This window comes from Esox lucius, chromosome 16, assembly GCF_011004845.1.
Source record: "Esox lucius isolate fEsoLuc1 chromosome 16, fEsoLuc1.pri, whole genome shotgun sequence".
NCBI classification, from domain to species: domain Eukaryota; kingdom Metazoa; phylum Chordata; class Actinopteri; order Esociformes; family Esocidae; genus Esox; species Esox lucius.
Window position 1 is genome coordinate 2,605,089 of NC_047584.1, and position 18,223 is coordinate 2,623,311.

Genomic DNA, 18,223 nt, shown 5'->3' on the forward strand with positions numbered 1-18,223 from the left:
ACAATGTAAATTAGTGAGTGTACATCTTGTATAACAGTGTCCCCTCAAAATAACACAACACACAGCCATTAATGTCTAAACCACTGGCAACAAAAGTGAGTACACCCCTAAGTGATAATGTCCAAATTGGGCCCAAAGGGTCTATATTCTTTGTGGCCACCATTATTTTCCAGCACTGCCTTAACCCTCTTGGGCATGAAGTTCACCAGAGCTTCACAGGTTGCCACTGGAGTCCTCTTCCACTCCTCCATGACGACATCACGGAGTTGGTCAATGTTAGAGACCACGCTCCTTCACCTTCTGTTTGATGCCCCACAGATGCTCAATAGGGTTTAGGTCTGGAGACATGCCAGTCCAGTCCATCACCTTCACCCTCAGCTTCTTCAGCAAGCCTGTGTTTGGGGTCGTTATCATGTTGGAATACTGCCCTGCGGTCCAGTCTCCAAAGGGAGGGGATCATGCTCTGCTTCAGCATGTCACAGTACATGTTGGCATTCATGGTTCCCTCAATGAACTGTAGCTCCCCAGGGCCGGCAGCACTCATGTATCCCCAAACCATGACACTCCCAACATCATGCTTGACTGTAGGCAAGACACACTTGTCTTTGTACTCCTCACCTGGTTGCCGCCACACATGCTTGACACCATCTGAACCAAATAAGTTTATCTTTGTCTCATAGACCACAGGACATGGTTCTAGTAATCCATGTCCTTAGTCTGCTTGTCTTCAGCAAACTGTTTACAGGCTTTCTTGTGCATCATCTTTAGAAGAGGCTTCCTTCTGGGACAACAGCCATGCAGACCAATTTGATGCAGTGTGCGGCGTATGGTCTGAGCACTGATAGGCTGACCCCCCCGCCCCTTCAACCTCTGCAGCAATGCTGGCAGCACTCATATGTCTATTTCCCAAAGACAACCTCTGGATATGATGCTGAGCACGTGCACTCAACTTCTTTGGTTGACCATGGCGAGGCCTGTTAAACAGCTCTATGGTCTTGGCCACTTTGCTGCAGCTCGGTTTCAGGGTCTTGGCAAACTTCTTATAGCCTAGGCCATATTTATGTAGAGCAAAAATTCTTTTTTTCAGATCCTCAGAGAGTTCTTTGCCATGAGGTGCCATGTTGAACTTCCAGTGACCAATATGAGGGAGTGTGAGAACGATAACACCAAATTTAACACACCTGCTCCCCATTCACACCTGAGACCTTGTAACACTAACATGGCACCTGGGAGTGAAAATGGCTAATTGGGCCCAATTTGGACATATACACTTAGGGGTGAACTCACTTATGTTGCCAGTGGTTTAGACATTAATGGCTGTGTGTTGAGTTATTTTGAGGGTACACTGTTATACAAGATGTACACTCACTAATTAAAATTGTAGAAAAGTGTCATTTCTTCAGTGTGAAAAGATATACTCAAATATTTACAAAAATGTGAGGTGTGTACTCACTTTTGTGAGATACTGTGTAAATATACAGGTGCTGGTCATAAAATTCGAATACCATCAAAAAATTTAGCATGTACAGCACTCAATACTTAGTTGGGGCTCCTCTTACCTGAATTACTGCAGCAATGCGGCGTGGCATGGAGTCGATCAGTCTGTGGCACTGCTCAGGTGTTATGAGAGCCCAGGTTGCTCTGATAGTGACCTTCAGCTCTTCTGCATTGTTGGGTCTGGCATATCGTATCTTCCTCTTCACAATACCCCATAGATTTTCTATAGGGTTAAGGTCAGGGACCTTGATTTCCTAAGGAAATGCAAAATTTACTTTCATCAGAGAACATAACTCAGCAGCAGTCCTTGTGTCAAGCCACTCTTGAATAAGACACAGCATCAGAAGCGTCTCACCAGGGCTAAAGACAAAAAGGACTGGACTGCTGCTGAGTTATGTTCTCTGATGAAAGTAAATTTTGCATTTCCTTTGGAAATCAAGGTCCCAGAGTCTGGAGGAAGAGAGGAGAGGCACATAATCCACGTTGCTTGAAGTCCAGTGTAAGGTTTCCACAGTCAGTGATGATTTGGGGTGCCATGTCATCTGCTGGTGTTGGTCCACTGTGTTTTCTGAGGTCTAAGGTCAACGCAGCCGTCTACCAGGAAGTTTTAGAGCACTTCATGCTTCCTGCTGCTGATCAACTTTATGGAGATGCAGATTTCATTTTCCAACAGGACTTGGCACCTGCACACAGTGCCAAAGCTACCAGTACCTTGTTTAAGGACCATGGTATCCCTGTTCTTAATTGGCCAACAATGCAAAATAGCTGAAGGCCACTATCAGAGCAACCTGGGCTCTCATAACCCCTGAGCAGTGCCACAGACTGATCGACTCCATGCCACGCCGCATTGCTGCAGTAATTCAGGCAAAAGGAGCCCCAACTAAGTATTGAGTGCTGTATATAAGTTTCACTTTTTTAATGGAATTACTGAAATATATCAACTTTTTGGTGATATTCTAATTTTATGACCAGCACCTGTATATATATACAGTATATATATTGGCTGGGCAGTAAGGGGCAGTATGGCCAGAACCAACAGCACTTGTTCCTTACTGATCTCCTTACGGAGTTACAGTTTCTGGTGTGTGGGGTGGGGGTGAGGTTGACAGGGTGGGACTCTAGCAGGTTACCGCCTGCCAGACCCTACAATTGTATGCAGGGCCAGATGTAGAGTGACAGGGAGCTGCTCATTAGGCAGAATCAGCGTCATGCTGTGACAACTGGCCGACTTGACACTTCTCTGGTCATTCCGGCACCCACTTTACTCACCCCAAAGCCTGAGTATCAGCTTCTGGTCCGGGTATCCGCCCAGTATCAGCCATTTACCGCAAACTCAAACCCAGACCCTACTACTCAGCCCTACAAACTAACTATAACTATAAAGCTATAAGGCCCTTGCTTTCCTGCCTAAGTCTAAATCCTATCAAGCTCCATACCCCATTCCCCTACCCTATACACCCACCTATCCCCAAACCACACTCCACTATAACCCCAGTTGTATATCTGATCAGTCCTGGTCTCCCTCCTGAGGCCGTAGTTGTGATATCTATATCAGTCTGCCCTGAGACCAGACAACAGGGCCCAGTGTGGCTCCAGAGAATTCCCCCTATCTGACGCAGACTAACTTGAAGCACTCCTCCGCTCATACACTTAAGCATCTCTGATGTCCGAACCATTTAGCATCTGACAGGTTGCTCCGCTCTAAGCCATTCGGGCCAGGTCACAATTAGATGTGTGGCTGTTGGTGGAGAAAGCAGATGTGCTTTCATCTATTTAGGGTGATATGGGGGGAGGGGAGGGCAGTCTTTACACTGGCATTGTACTGTAGGAGTTTCAGATCACGCAGCTTTGACAATGCCTGTCAATCAACTGGCTTGACTTCCACTCTTGATGATGTGAAGCGTTGAGAGAAATGTTTGAGTCATTCATTTTTACTGCATGTATCCAGGGCAAAATGTACATTATTTTGTGTGTATGTGTGTATACTTGTTTAACTATACCAGTGAGTACCTTAAGTTTATACAAGTAAAGAAAACAGATCGTTTGGCAAAATGAGGACATTTTGCTGGTCGTCACAACAACAACAGAAATTAGAATAAGGATATATGGGCTTCTTGCAACCTAGCAGTAAGAGCACCAGACCAAATCTAAAAAGTGTCTGGATTGAAACACTATAGCAGGCAATGTGAAAAATATGTTATTTGATGCATTATTGTGGTATAGCACTAAAATTATGCAGCATTTGTCAAATGAAGTTTCCCACCATAGACCAGAGTTTACTCAAAGCATACTCCCTTCCTACTTTCTCATGCCTGACTGTCTCAATCTCAATTCCCAACAGTCTAAACAAAGTGAAAATAAAAATCTTGTAATTTAAAAGAAATATACATTTAGGGCAGTTGAGCCTAATTACTTTCAGGTCATTGCTGTTAATAAGTGTCTTCTCTGTCATATACCCCAATCAGCCATGATATTATGACCACCTGCCTAATATTGTGTATGTCCCCCTTTTGCCACCAAAACAGCCCTGACCCGTCAACTGCATGTACTAGACCTCTGCAGGTGTGCTGTGGTATCTGGCACCAAGACGTTAGCAGCAGATCCTTCAATTCCTCTAAGTTGCGAGGTGGGGCCTCAATGGATCGGACTTGTTTGTCCAGCACATCCCACAGATGCTCGATTGGATTGAGATATGGGCAATTTGGAGGCCAAGTCAACACCTTGAACTCGTTGTTGTGTTCCTCAAACCATTCCCGATTCATTTTTGCTTTGTGGCAGGGTGCATTATCCTACTGAAAGAGGCCAATGCCATCTGGGAATACCACTGCCATGAAAGGGTGCACATGGTCTGCAACAATGCTTAGGTAAGTGGTATGTGTCGAAGTAACATCAGCATGAATGACAGGACCCAAGGTTTCCCAGCAGAACATTGCCCAAAGCATCATACTGCTTCCCATAGTGCATCCTGGTGCCATGTGCTCTGCAGGTAAGCAACGCACATGCACCTGGCCATACACGTGATGTAAAAGGAAACATGATTAATTAGACCAGGCCACCTTCTTCCATTGCTCCGTGGTACAGTTCTGATCCTCATGTGCCCATTGTAGGCGTTTTCGGCAGTGGACAGGTGTTAGCATGGGCACACTGACTGGTCTGCGGCTACACAGCCCCATATACAACAAACTGTGTTGTACTGTGTTCTGACACCTTTCCATCAGTCCCTGCATTAACTTTTTCAGCAATTTGAGCTACAGTAATCTGTTAGGTCAGACCACATGGGCCAGCTTTCGCACCCCACGTGTATCAATGAGCCTTGGCTGCCCATGCCAGTTCACAGTTTTTCCTTCCTTCTACCACTTTTAATAGGTACTGACTATTACTTGTGGGCTGCAGTTTTGGAGATGCACTGACCCAGTCGTCTTGCCATCACAATTTGGCCCCTGTCAAAGTCGTTCAGGTCCCTATGCTTGCCCATTTTTCCTGCTTCTAACACATCAACTTTGAGGACAGAATGTTCACTTGCTGCCTAATAAATCCCACCCACTGACAGGTGCCATGATAATGAGATTATCAGTGTTATTCATTTCAACTGTCAGTGGTCATAATGTTATGGCTGATCGATATATGTATCCCTGGTATAACGACATAGAAAAAAGTGTTAGGTTTAGGGTTAGGATTTATGGTTAGGTTTAGATATAGGATTCAGGTTTTGTGGGTTAAGGTTATGGAAAGGGAAATCCTTCGCTGTGTAAGTATAGTTATACTAACATGCATATTTGTGTGTGTTTGCATGCATGTGTGGGGGTGGGTGGGTTTTAGGGCAAGCCAAATAGAGTCAGACCATGTCCAAACACAATTTTAAAGAGTTCCGGTATAAACCCCATCTGTTGAGATGCCAAAATTCACCAAAGGGCAAAATAATACTGTAAGTGTTGGTGTACGAATTTAACGCCTTGTCATCTTTAACGCCTAAGGTGGTGAAAAATGGAAAACAAATGTTCTGCTGATAGCTTTCTTATGCCCAGGGTATGTTATTATTTATATCATAAAGGTGCGAACACATCTTGGTTTAATAGCCTGACCATCGCCAGGGGAGTGTGTCTCTCTGGGTATGTGTGTGTGTGTGAGTGTGTCTCTCTGGGTGAGTGTGTGGTTAAAACTGTTAATTAGTGTAGGAGCTTTGGGTGTTGGGTGCATCTGTGATTGAACAATTCATCTGTGGTCAGAAGTTACAGTTGTAAAGTTGGACATCACTGAATTAAAGAGCTGCCATTTTATTGTGTATGATTAATTATTTGAAATAATTTGGCTGAAGCTGGTGTAGAGAGCGGGGCATGAGGCTATTGAGTAGGACTGGGGGCTGGGGAAGTGGAAGAGTATAGGGTCTCAGGCTGGCTTTTGGCAGAGGGCTCAGGTTCTGGTCTCAGACTTGGGTCAAGGGCAGGGAGCATCGGTAGAGGAGGGGGCTGGGGAAAGAAGCAATGGTCTCAGGCTAGCATTTCAGTAGAGGACTTTTGCTGAGGTCTCAAACTGCTGTAGAGGGCTAGGGTTTAAGGCTGGGGCTTGTGTCTCTGTGTCAAACTCTGTGTTTGTGCTTGTAGTCTAGGATTTAGACAGGCTAAGATTCAGCAAGACTCTCACCTCTGGTCACCACCCCTCCCGTCACTTGTCTTGTTGTCATCATTTGCTTGCTTGTGTATTAAAAATGCACGGGTCACTTGTATGGCATTTGGTGCTTGTCTCCATTGTGCTGGCGTGTCCTTGCTAACCAGTCAATTGTGACCGCTTTGCAAAGCTGCTCAAGTGGCGCCTTGGGCCAAAGTGTGATTTGATAATATTTATTCTTTAAGTGACAAGCCTGATGGAGGAAATGGTAATGATACAACCTTGGATATGAATAATGAATTAACTCATATCAATTCATAAATCGGAGGGATGTACAATACATGATAATAAGCATGTATAATTATTCTTGTCGATCTCTGTTGGTCTCTTAAACATGGAAGGAAGCTTTAAATGAAACTAGAAACTCAAAGCATTTAATACCCTTAATGAGACATAGTTACAGTACTTCGTAACACATTCTTGCTTATGATGGGTTTTAGTATGCATTATAGCTATATAATACTGACTATATAACTATATAATACTAACACATTTCTGAAAAAGCGTAACCAAAATATTATTTATATCCAATACATTATTGTAAGCGTAAAGCTAATGTGCAGTACAATATTTCTATATTTAGTCATTCATAAGTTGTTGTTGTTTTTTTCAAAAAGGTACACTCCTGAATTTGCATTAAGTGCGTGACAAAAAGGTGAACTGAGTCTACACAGCTATGGTTAACCTCTGTTCTAGATTTCTCTCAGTCCTCTGGTACTGTGTCGTGCTGCTAACCTCCCTGTACATTTGTTCCAGCTCAGTGCAGTTAGCATACTACAATGGCATAGTACAGGCCGGTGTTCTTTCATTCATAAACATTCATATACCGCAGCGAACACACAGTGACCAGTGTTGAGGTCATCTGGCTATCCAAAATCCTTGCTCTATCTGAATGCTATGTTCATTTATGTATGTTTCTTCTCCACAAGCAGTCAGGCTCTGAAAACCAGTCCTAGGACTCCCTAGTCATCATAACTGCAAAATTGAATTGGGTGATTGGTCCCAGGTTGCAGATTCGTATTGGTCAGAGACACATGGGCAAATCAACTTTTATAAAATGTATCATTGGCATTGATACTTTGATTGGTTAGAAATTACAAATTGCTTAGGACTTCTCAGTTGCATAAATTCTTGGAAACCAAGGAAAGACAGGCTTCCCCACAAATGTAAACAATTATAACTAGATATAAATAACATCTTATCTTTCTCTTTGTTTTCTTAACAGTCTTGCAATGTGTCTGAATCTCGACCACTGATTTCTACAGGAGAAAAGGTTGTCTGAAAGTGTGAAATAGTGCCCCTGTATCCCAGCCTGTTTAGGCAATTTATGATATGCAGTCTGGCTATAAAGAGCACAACGTGTTGGTCCCATACTATTTGATTGATTGATGCCAGATTGGATTTGGCTTCCTTTCTTAAAAAAAGCATACAAAGTCATTCTAAGCTCCAATCACATCAGTCACAACACTTCATAGACAGAAAACAAAATAGTAAATTGTGTTCTCCTTTGGTGGCTAGCTAGCTAAAAGATATTTCGTAAATACTAGTGGATGGATATAGAGATTTCCACTAGTAGTTTTTCCCTTAATATTGCGTAATGGCCAGTGATTAAATTATAGCTTACATTGTTACATCCGCTGGCTCATTGTTTCTAAAAATAAGTTAGTTAAGGTATATTATTTAGCCAAGTAATGTTTGCAGCATCTAGTGTGACAAACAAATACATATATTATATTTTCTGTATTTTGTTTTATGAAGTCAAGTCATTTTACCAATTTGGCAACATAAAGAGGAGAATTGCATTCTACCGATTTTTGAGTTTTGACATCACCTAAATGGCTTCAATGTCTTGGACAAAAATATTGTATGTATTGAATGATATTGCAGTGGAAGGTAGGTTTAGGCTCATCTGGGACATACAGTAAAAATCATGTTGGTATTAAGATTAAATAAAATACATTTTGATTGGCAGTAGCACACTCTGGCATCAGGCTTTTAGAGAACATTGGCGATAAACAGATAATAATAAAATAAATAGATAAAATAAAATATCAGTGTATGCTCAGAGAAAGAAATGACAGCAAATAATTTGACAAAATTGTAGACTAAGCATACAATCTAAAAAGCAAAGTTTATTGAATGAAATAAGAGTGTGCACCCCATTAACAATACAAAAATGCATGCACAATATGAATAGTCTACAATAGTCTACATCTAGGATTATCACAAATAATTTCTGTGAAATAAATTCATCAACAAATGTGTTTTTGTCGTAACCTCTCATGCAACACAAATGCAACCACTCAACAAAGTGACTAGTAACCGAACATGAGGATTTTCAAAGGTCTGCCTGTACCAGCTCATTAATTCAGTTAAATGAAGTGGGAAAGTAGGAATCAGGGTGAACCCAACAGGAAAAACAGCCCTTAAAACCATTTCCTGTGATTTGGGTAATGTGTGTAGATAAGTTATTTCTTTCTTTCTCTCTCTCTTTAGTTCTCTCAACTCATTTTGCATCTATTCTTCAGAATTATTTTACGTATTTCACCCTCACAGACTCTCTCCCGTCAATCTCACTCTTCATCATTCCTCTTAAATATTCCACCTTAAATATTTATTCTTCCCTCCCTCCATTCATTTCTCTACCTCCATGTCTCTTTCTTTTTCTGTTTGTATATCTCTTATCACTCTCTAAGTACGTCTTTTTATGTCTCTCTTTCTCACCATTGCTGGGTCAGTGACTGCTGCATCGTCCACCTTAATATTTCTTGACGCTCCCAGCCATCAGTCCATGTCGCATCATCTAAGCAATGGAGGAGTTGGGGTTCTAGGGTTGCTTGTGGGGCTTTGATCTGGAAAACTCAAACATTCTGAACTCATAAAGCTCATTCATAGTCTATATAGACTATGTATATATATATTTAGCTAATTCCGGCACAGTAGTTAGTGTGAATAATAAGCAACACAGCATCGCAGGAATTACGTACATATGTAACTTTTTTGGAAAACACGATTACATTCAGTAAGAACAAATGAGCAATTCTATTATGTTCAATATCAACATACACCAGTCCTATTTGTCCTTAATAACTTGCGATTACATTCAGTATCAACATATGAGAAGTGCCGTTTACCTACCATTGAAAACTGTCCACTAGCGGCAATTATGAACATATTCATTGTTAAATAGTGGCAGTTTGCTTGGGCGTTGTGGTCAGAGATGGTGGACGGATGTTTCTGTAACAGAGATTCCATCCAATGCCTGCAAATTCGGTTCCAGCGAGAGGCAAGCATGTTTATTTGTTGAGGAGTTGTATTGTTTAGATTGGTGTTTTATGTCTTTGTAAACTCCTCCATAACTTATTCCTAACCCTAACGCCAATACTATCATGCCTAACCTTAATTGATTACATTAAGGACCAACATAATAGCGAGCCATAAAGGACCAATAGCACAGGGAACTTATTTGTGCTGATTCATGTGTATACAAAATTGTTCCATATAAACATAATTCCTGAGATGTAGGTTTGCTATCCCAGTGAAATAAATTAAATATGTTTCCAGTCACAGGAAATTACAGTATGAATGTGTTATATTCTCTTCTGTCTGAGGTATGTTTTTATTTCTGTTTCAGGAAACAGAAAGTGCAGGAGTGCTCAGGCTTGGACCAGTCAACATTTTCAGGAAATTCTCTAGACAAATGGCCTTCTTCAGAGTGTAAGTATTATTTCTTTTGTTTTAAAATAGATTGCATTGGTGGCACAGGTAGACAACAGTCTGAACTTAGTTGTCAGTGACTTATCATCCAGTCATAGATGTGGCTTCACATCTATGACTAAAATCTAAAATCATATTTTTCTTTGGAGTAATGTATTGTAGTGAGATATGATTTTAACCAGTCAATAAAATGTTCCAAAGAAGTGATTTTATACATGCACATGGACAGCTTCTGCATGCACATAGACAGTTAACTTGCAATGTTGCCACTCACCAACATACCCAAAGTTTCTAGTGATTTATTTGGCATATGCAACTCTAGCTGGTTAGCAGGCCTATGGCAATACCAGTGCCCTCTTCTTTAAAAGTTGGACTACAATGAAGTGTTGCTTAACCCAAGCACTGACCCTGCCACCTGGGATATCCATCCCTTCTCACCAGATCCAACCCCACACCATTACCCTCCTGGGCAAATGGGATTCACTCACTGCTTGTCAACCACAGGGCCTTGAAAAATCATAATGGAAAATCCACAAACATCGATTTAGAGTCCCTCAAAGAGAGAGAGAGAGAGAAATAAATATAGAAAGAGAAAGACCGGGAAAGGGACAGAAAAACGTAGATAGAAAGGGAAAGGGAGGGGGCAGAGAGAGAAAAAATTGCCAGTACCCGTGCCTACTCATCTGTTAAAAACAGAAGTGATCTGGAAAGTTTGTATGGGAGGGTTTTTGACGGTGCCCTGCTGCTTTGTCAGTGCAGCACATGCTGCAGGAACTGGCATCCCCTATTGCCTTCCGGGTCATTGGACAGCCACAGAGGGGGGCAGGCCTCCAGCCCCGTGACACATCCCTGATTCGCAGCTGGACACATAACAAGGTATCATAGTAAATGAGTCGGTAAAACATCACTGGTTTGAAGAGCGTGAAGAATTGTCATGATATCATTTGTAATTCCTGATCTGCCGGACTGCCGGTGGTGGTGGTGGGGGGTGGGGGGTGGGGGCGGGCAGACAGACAGACAGACAGAGAGAAAAGAGAGAGAGCTCAGCGAGGTTGTCTCTGATAATGAAGGAACTGATTCCTCTGTTTGTAGCTTTTTCTCTCTCCTCCGTCTCAGAGATTTTGCACGCTAATGTGACAAGGCAGTGATTAAGGATCCAGTGTGTCTCGCCCATGTGGGCAATAGGTGTTGTGGCCTTGACACAAGAGCTTCATGACACCTTGTCCTGTTTGGCTTTGCTCTTCGTCGTACAAGACTCATTGTGAGCAGTCCCATGATCCTTCAGTGTGATTCGTCCCGATGACTCGTAAGAGGATCCTCAGATTGTCTCTGTCCCACTGAGGCGGGGTTTCCTTAGAGTGAGGTTAATAAAAAACAACATTTGATTCCCGAAGCATTTATGTGGCGAAAAAACATGTTGGCCTACCAAAATGGAATGCAGAGGGATTTCCTGGACTTAATGTCCATTTAGAACACACATTTTTGGTTTTCACTGCCAAACTTTTTGGTGCAGTTGTGCCAACACAACCCAGGTCTACATAGCACAGTGTCTTTTAGTCTTGACATTTCCACCCATTGATATAGAACCTACCCTGGCACATTTCAGACAGAACAGCTTAATTTACTCATGTGCAACCTTGTGTATATCTACAGTGTTAGAAGCATTTATCAGCCTCTGGGTGACACATTGACTGTACTTGTAGAGTTATATCAAGACTATTACTAGAGAAATACAATTGTATTTGTAAAGCTACTTTCTGTAGCTAGGTTTCCATCCACTTTGACAGATTTTCTAATCAGATATTTTGATTATCAAACATTCACACATAAAAAACAATTACACATAAAATCAATAAATACAAACGCATTGTGGCCCTGCAGCTCAGGCTGTGGAGCAAGGCATTTATAATAAAGTGCAATAAACAGCCAAATTTACCAATTTAATCTAGGTGAATTTGCAAGACAAAAATGTCTGATAATGTAGAGAGGTTAAGTGATGAGATTCAGGAGCAAGATTTATTCAATCTGGCAGCCAGGCCCTGTCTCTTTTTCTCTCTCAACACCATGCAAAGGCAAGACTGCACGGTTAAACAGGTCAGCAATATTTAAATCTGACTTCAGTAAATTCTCAAGCAAATTCAAGGCCAACCAGGAACACTCAACTCTTGGAAAGCCATTGTGATGTGTCTTTGGCATAATGTGTGTATTGTTTCTATTAATAAATAATCCTCTAATTGATCTAAAATGGATCCACAGCCTAGCATTCACTCCAAATTACAGGATTGTTTGAGAAAGTGAAAAAAAGGCTAAGTCTTGTGGTGTTTCAGTCCATAAATGAATCTCAAAGAAATGTGCAGAGCAATTTTGACCAAATAAACAACATGCCGTTTTAAGAGTTATGCAAAGATAGTCAAATCATATTCAAAATTATGTATTTGTTATTATTGTATTATTGGGTCCTGTGTATCTTTAATTTCCTATACGTTTTCTTTAACTTCGGAAATGTGTGCTATTTAGAATTCCTGAAATATTTTTATTTCACAAGGAAAATGTGAAAAATAAAAAGGGTGTGATGACTTTCACTAACAACTATATGAAAATATATTAATATTGTATTGCAAGTCATAAATAAACCTTTGGCAAACACACCGTGTTTCTTTATATATTTACTTATTAGTATGTATGTTCGTATTTTCTTGGTTGTTATTGATTTGAACTAAAATCCTACAAACAAATGTTGGAGGAAAAACAGACATTTTTGTTGCATATTGGTGCCTCAATAGATTAAATATTTACAGTTTCACATATATATTTAGTGGAAACTTTTCCAACTTCTTTTGTATATTATCTTTTTTGTCTAAATGAAAAAGTAGAAGTTCAGCTTACAGTAAGTAACAGGAGTCCATGGTGTAATAGAAATTAATCCTTGTGATCTTTATGGTTCTATGTTTAGACAAATATGTGTGTTTGTGTGTGCACAAATGAGTGGAAGGGGTGTGCTAAGAATGGACAAACACCAACCTACTCTCTATAACCACAATGGAGACCTTGGATCTAAATGTCATGGTTTCATAACGGATCTACTGACATTTGTGTGATGGGATTTAGCAATGGGTTGATGTGACCAACACTGGCAACACTGCATTGATGTCAGTCAAACCTTGGCCTGTGAAGTCTATCTTTCCATGATTTTTGGGTGCCTCCTCCCTTTCCAGAAGCATCTCTCAAAGAGATGAATTGGTTTCTATGGTGGTTATGGCCAATTAATATCTCAGGAAAGTCTGTTTGATATGTGGGTTTGTTTTATATTATGTCAATGCGCCTCAGGAGCTGTTATCGTTTTATTTTTTGGGGAGGCGATCAGTATTAAAATCAGAGCCATGTAAATCTAATCAATTATACCGTTTTACAGATAAAATATTGGTAAATCAAAACACATTTTCCAAAAGTCACAGTATAATGAGAAATTTAAATTGGAAACAGAAACCATTTGTTTATTATAAATGCCAGGGTGAGGTGGTGACTTGGCATCCATAAATTCTGTCATCCTTTTACGGTTCTTTTATCTCCAGCTACAGCCCTGGCACTAGTTCAAGATTTTTAATGAACCCAGACATCTGAGGCATCAAGCCCGGGTGATGTATTGTCCATTTGGATCAGGGAGGATGGGGGGTGGGACAAAAGGGAGTTAAACATATTTTTTCATACCAAATTCTATAACGAGTTGCCCTAGACAGCGGTCATTAGATATAACGTGTCTGAGATTAAATGAAAAAAAGAATGTTTTCAATGTACTTCTGTATGATTGTGTGTACTGTATGAGAGAAAGAGAGAGAGATAGAATTGAGTTTTTTTTACTGTCTCCCTGTCTGTTTGTCTCTGTGTGTAAGTTTGTAGCAATGGGTTGACTTGAATATAAAAATAATTATTTATGAGACAGAAAACACCCACCCAACCCCTGCCTCCCCTCCTCCCGCTCTGGTGGGACCTGGTGTCGGCTGCTTTCTTGGGCTCAGGGGTTCCTAGGGGAGACCAGAATGGGAGTCGAGCATCTCGCTGTGATCCAAAGAAAGTGTGCCAAATGCTATCAAAACTGGATTAGTATACTACAATTGTTTTGGATGAAAGAGAGAGACAGAGTGTGAGTGTGTGTGTCTGTGGGAGTGGGGTAGGTGTTGGCATGCGTGTGTGTGTGTGTGTGTGTGTGTGTGCGCATGTGTGTGTGTGGGAGGGTCTAAGAAACCAACTAGTGGAATTTATTTTTACTACATTAACTTTTTTGCGTGGGATTTAGAAATTATGATGGAGAGCATTTTGAAATCAAACAGCAGCCATTTAAAGTTTTGCTTATTACCCATAAAACAACACAGTATAGTAATTAATTGTCAATTACGTTAAGTGCACCCACACACCATTTGTATGATTGAAAAATGGGTGAAAATAGGGTTTTGAACAATAGGTGGCAGAAACACTGGATTGTTCAGCTATTCACTGATTTCAGGTTTTGTAATTGTTAATTAGAAAGAACAGTAAGCTCGACATGCCATACTAACCACATTTACAGTAGGTCTTACCAAACCTTTTGCTTCAAAAAAAATTACAACGCTTTTTTGTAAATTCTTTCATTGAAAGAAAAGAGAAATCCATATATCCATAGACTTTTTCTTTAAAAACTCTTTACAGTGGCCTACGACCTTGTATGTGAAAAGTAACCCTGGACTACAGTGTTCGAGTGGCACACTAATATTTTTTTACCAGCCTACTGCTCCCTGGCACCTCCAAGCAGGAGGTACTAAAATTGGGATAACACTACAACACTAAAATAGCTCAAGGCACCTCCAGATAGATTTGTGTCTCTTTCGCTCACATCTTCCATACAGTAGGATATAGTACACCCAACACTACAGTATGTCATGGCAAGCAATAGCACACGCGGCCGGGCGGCCGTCCTCTGAACGCTGACATTTGGAGTGAATCCCCTGCTGACTTAATCATGGCAAATATTGCGTGTCATTTGTGCACCACGCACAGACCTGGCTGATGGTAGTGGTAGTAATTCACCACTGCTGTGAGCGGGGACACCCGGGGTGATATGCCGTGCTGGTGCTGTAAGCTCTCTGTCTCTCTCTCCACCTCTGAAACTCGCTCTGATCTCCACCCTTTCTCTCGCTATATCTATTTCTATTTTACTCTTACTATTGAAAGCCTCACCCGCCCTCATTCTCTTTCTCACTGTTTCTATGTCCTTGTATAATGTACCCTTTTTGGATTCTCTCTATCCTTGTCCCTATCATGAATTGTCAGTTGCATGGTCGGTGAGAAGGGTACTACAGAAAGAGTTAAGGGGAAAGTTAATGAGCATGTATTAAATAAATAATAAACTGTTTTATTTCACATATAGTAGCTACTTAGATATTTTAATGTTTTAAAGAAAGAAAAAAATATTTGTCGCAATCAGAATGCCACTATCGGTATGGTAATATGCGTCATTATTGTTTGTAAAACGCACTTAAATTTCTGCGTCCTTCATCGACTGAATCCAACAACACAAGTAAACGTCCGGATGAACGAACCTGATGAACGACCCTTGAAGCTGTGTGACTTCTACGTAAACAGCATTTACGTTACCATGTGCCATGAGGAATCCGCCTCTTCGGTCTTGGAGGCGAATCTGCCTCTTCGATTGCTCAACAGAAATACACCGTTAGCCAATCCCGTTTTGCCTTTAGAAAAACGTGAAAACAACATGGCGCAGTCCATAATCCGAGCTGTCATACGGACTGTCTCGCAGTAAGTTAGAATTCTTCATTCTGAATGTTATTAAGTAATAGTCTTTGTGAGATTTCAAGTTATTACGAAATTAGGTAAAACAGAAACGGAGATCTTCTGTCAACTGGCATCTCGTAAAAAAATAACGCTAGCTGGTTTACCAGAAATAGCTAGCACGCTTCTGCTAACCAGTCAACTACAGTGAACTTGCCTGTTAAATTGTTATTTAACAGCTGATTTACTTCCGTTGTAATGCGTTTAGAGTTTATTACCATCGCTTACGTCTTGCTACTATCTTGCTGCGTCACTGTGTCACGCGGGGTAGCCTGCTTTAGTTCCACTGCACTTTTATTAATTCATATGGCATGTGCCTAACATAATACTAAGTCAATAGTAGATATATAGTGCTTTATCTTTTGATCATCATCTTTTGATTTTAAGATATGGTTTAATTAATTGACAGTAAGAGATGCATGTGTAGTTTCTCTAGAAGTGTTAACTTTTTCGCTAGGCAGTGTTTACATTGTTTGTATTGTCAGGGAGTAAAAGCCATAGCAGATATTCACAGAACAATGTTCTTAACCGAAACACAACACACCTGATACAGTACAGTGCTTCATTGCTATCTTAGCATTGCGTGAAACCATAATTGATTTATAAAAAACAAAATTAAAAAGGATTTATATTTGGTAGTTAAGTAGTAGGCTTAAATTAAATCTATTACAGTAAGTGAGAAAGGCCAAAAGTGTTATTTTGGCTTGTCAAGTCCAACATCTAATATTGTAGAATGTCTTGAATTCTGGGAAAAAAATCTGTTTCAAAAGGTGGACCTTGTCTCTGTGCCATTTTAATGAAACTGTAGGCTGATTATAGTATTTGTTTGTGAACTCTGTACCTATCTGGCTCTAATCGCTTGTTATGAGCTGCTTCCGCTCCGACCTACTGTACTCTGTTGTTTTTGTACATCTGTACTTAATTCATTTGGTTGACCTAAATGACGAACTTCAAACAGTTTCAATGTCAATTACAAAGGAGGAAGTGGGGTTTGTAGTTCTAGTAATATGGCCATATTGGTCATCAGGAAACATGGTGCCAGGTGGCTTTAACACAAGGCAGATGAATTTCCAGAGGCATAATAGTGACTGTCTGGCTAATCTGCAGTGTGAAGTGACTATCACACCGTTCTGCTGGTGTGGGTGTGTGTTTGCGTGTGCGTGCATTTGCATGCTTGCGTGCGTGAGGAGTACATTGACATTGACACAACGAAGGTTTAAAAGATGTCTTTTTGTCAGTCAGTAATATAGACCACCATTTCAGTGAAAAACAACTAGGCTAAATAATTTTTTTCACTCTGCTTGAATAGAAAAACAATCACCTATTGCTTATTAGCTGTCTGTATTTTTTACATATATTTAAAGTTTGTACCTCCACTGATAATTGGATACGTTTTAGAAGTGTCTTACTAAAATACAACTCTTCGCAGTGAGCTGTATACATTGTTTAGCAGTGTACAGAAGAACAATGCAGCGCACTCATATGGACAGGAGATCGGAGTGGAAATGAATTGGTTTTATGGAAAGCCTTGGAGCTCTAATCGTAGTCTTTCAGCCCTCTGAGTTGGCGTCAGGGTGGGCTGCTTTTTGTTACACACACCCTCACGTCAAAGATGCAACCGCATCCTGGAGGAAACATTGACTGTGACTATGAAGTCGACAAGTGATGAAAGTCACCTAGAGCTTGTCAATTAGGCTGCTGGGGCCTGGACCGTTATAAGTTAATGGTTGGTTTCCCTGTGCAGTGTCTGCCAGGCTTTTATAGCACAGGTTCTAAAAAAACAAGTGTAATGTCCCCCAATAACATTTTTAATTAAGGCCCACTGCATGAAGCTGTGTAGAGGTTAGGGGGACTGTTTTGTAACGTGGTGTTTCACCAAAATTAGTTTGGCCCAGATTCTTAGGTGCATGGCTACAGTCACCATTTTCTATACTTTTTGTTGACCTGTGAAAGATGTCTGGTCCCTAAGCTTTCTATTTTTACTGAGAAGATAAAGACTAGGCCGAGCACCACTTGGAATTATATGGTGTAGGTATTTTTGAAATAAAACTACTTGTCTTTAATATTTTGGAGTTTAATCTATGTTTTGACCATTTCAGAGTAGGTGGCCAAGTCTCAAAAAAGGCTCACAAAGCCTGTTTTTTCATAGCAATCAGCTAATAATAGTTGTGAGGATGAGTTGTTATTGAATAAAGCAATACAGGCCAATTCTGAAATGTACTTCTATTGTTTGTCTGCTGTGGTGACTGGGACAGACGCATTATTAATGCTTTTATAATTTGTAAAACAGACATCTTACACAGCATCATTTCGAAACTGTTTCTGCAAATGGTTCTTATGATATTTATTCATACAATCTGTAATAATTTTTTTTCTTTTAGTTGTCAGTGTGCCCTTTTCAGCACATTAGTTTGATGATTGTGAATACATTGATTCAAGCATAATATCTTAGCTGCACAAGCACTGTGCTTGTTTTGTGCAAATGTTTTTGTTCTGGGATTTAGGCTGTTCAGACTTTTGG

The 18,223-nt window shown here is 40.5% G+C and overlaps 1 protein-coding gene across 3 annotated transcripts in view; it reads left to right on the top strand.

Annotated features, from left to right (window-relative positions):
• The first annotated feature begins 15,591 nt into the window (after nt 1-15,591).
• clybl (citrate lyase beta like) overlaps nt 15,592-18,223 on the top strand; it is a 130,354-nt gene continuing 127,722 nt past the window's right edge. For 2 of the 3 annotated variants that reach the window (XM_034286721.1, XM_034286723.1), the window contains exon 1: nt 15,611-15,669. In XM_034286721.1, the coding sequence (XP_034142612.1) occupies nt 15,626-15,669 (44 nt within the window). In that variant the 5' untranslated portion in view covers nt 15,611-15,625. Of the gene's footprint in view, nt 15,670-18,223 lie in introns of all 3 variants that reach the window. The other variant, XM_013137678.4, reaches the window with a different exon arrangement.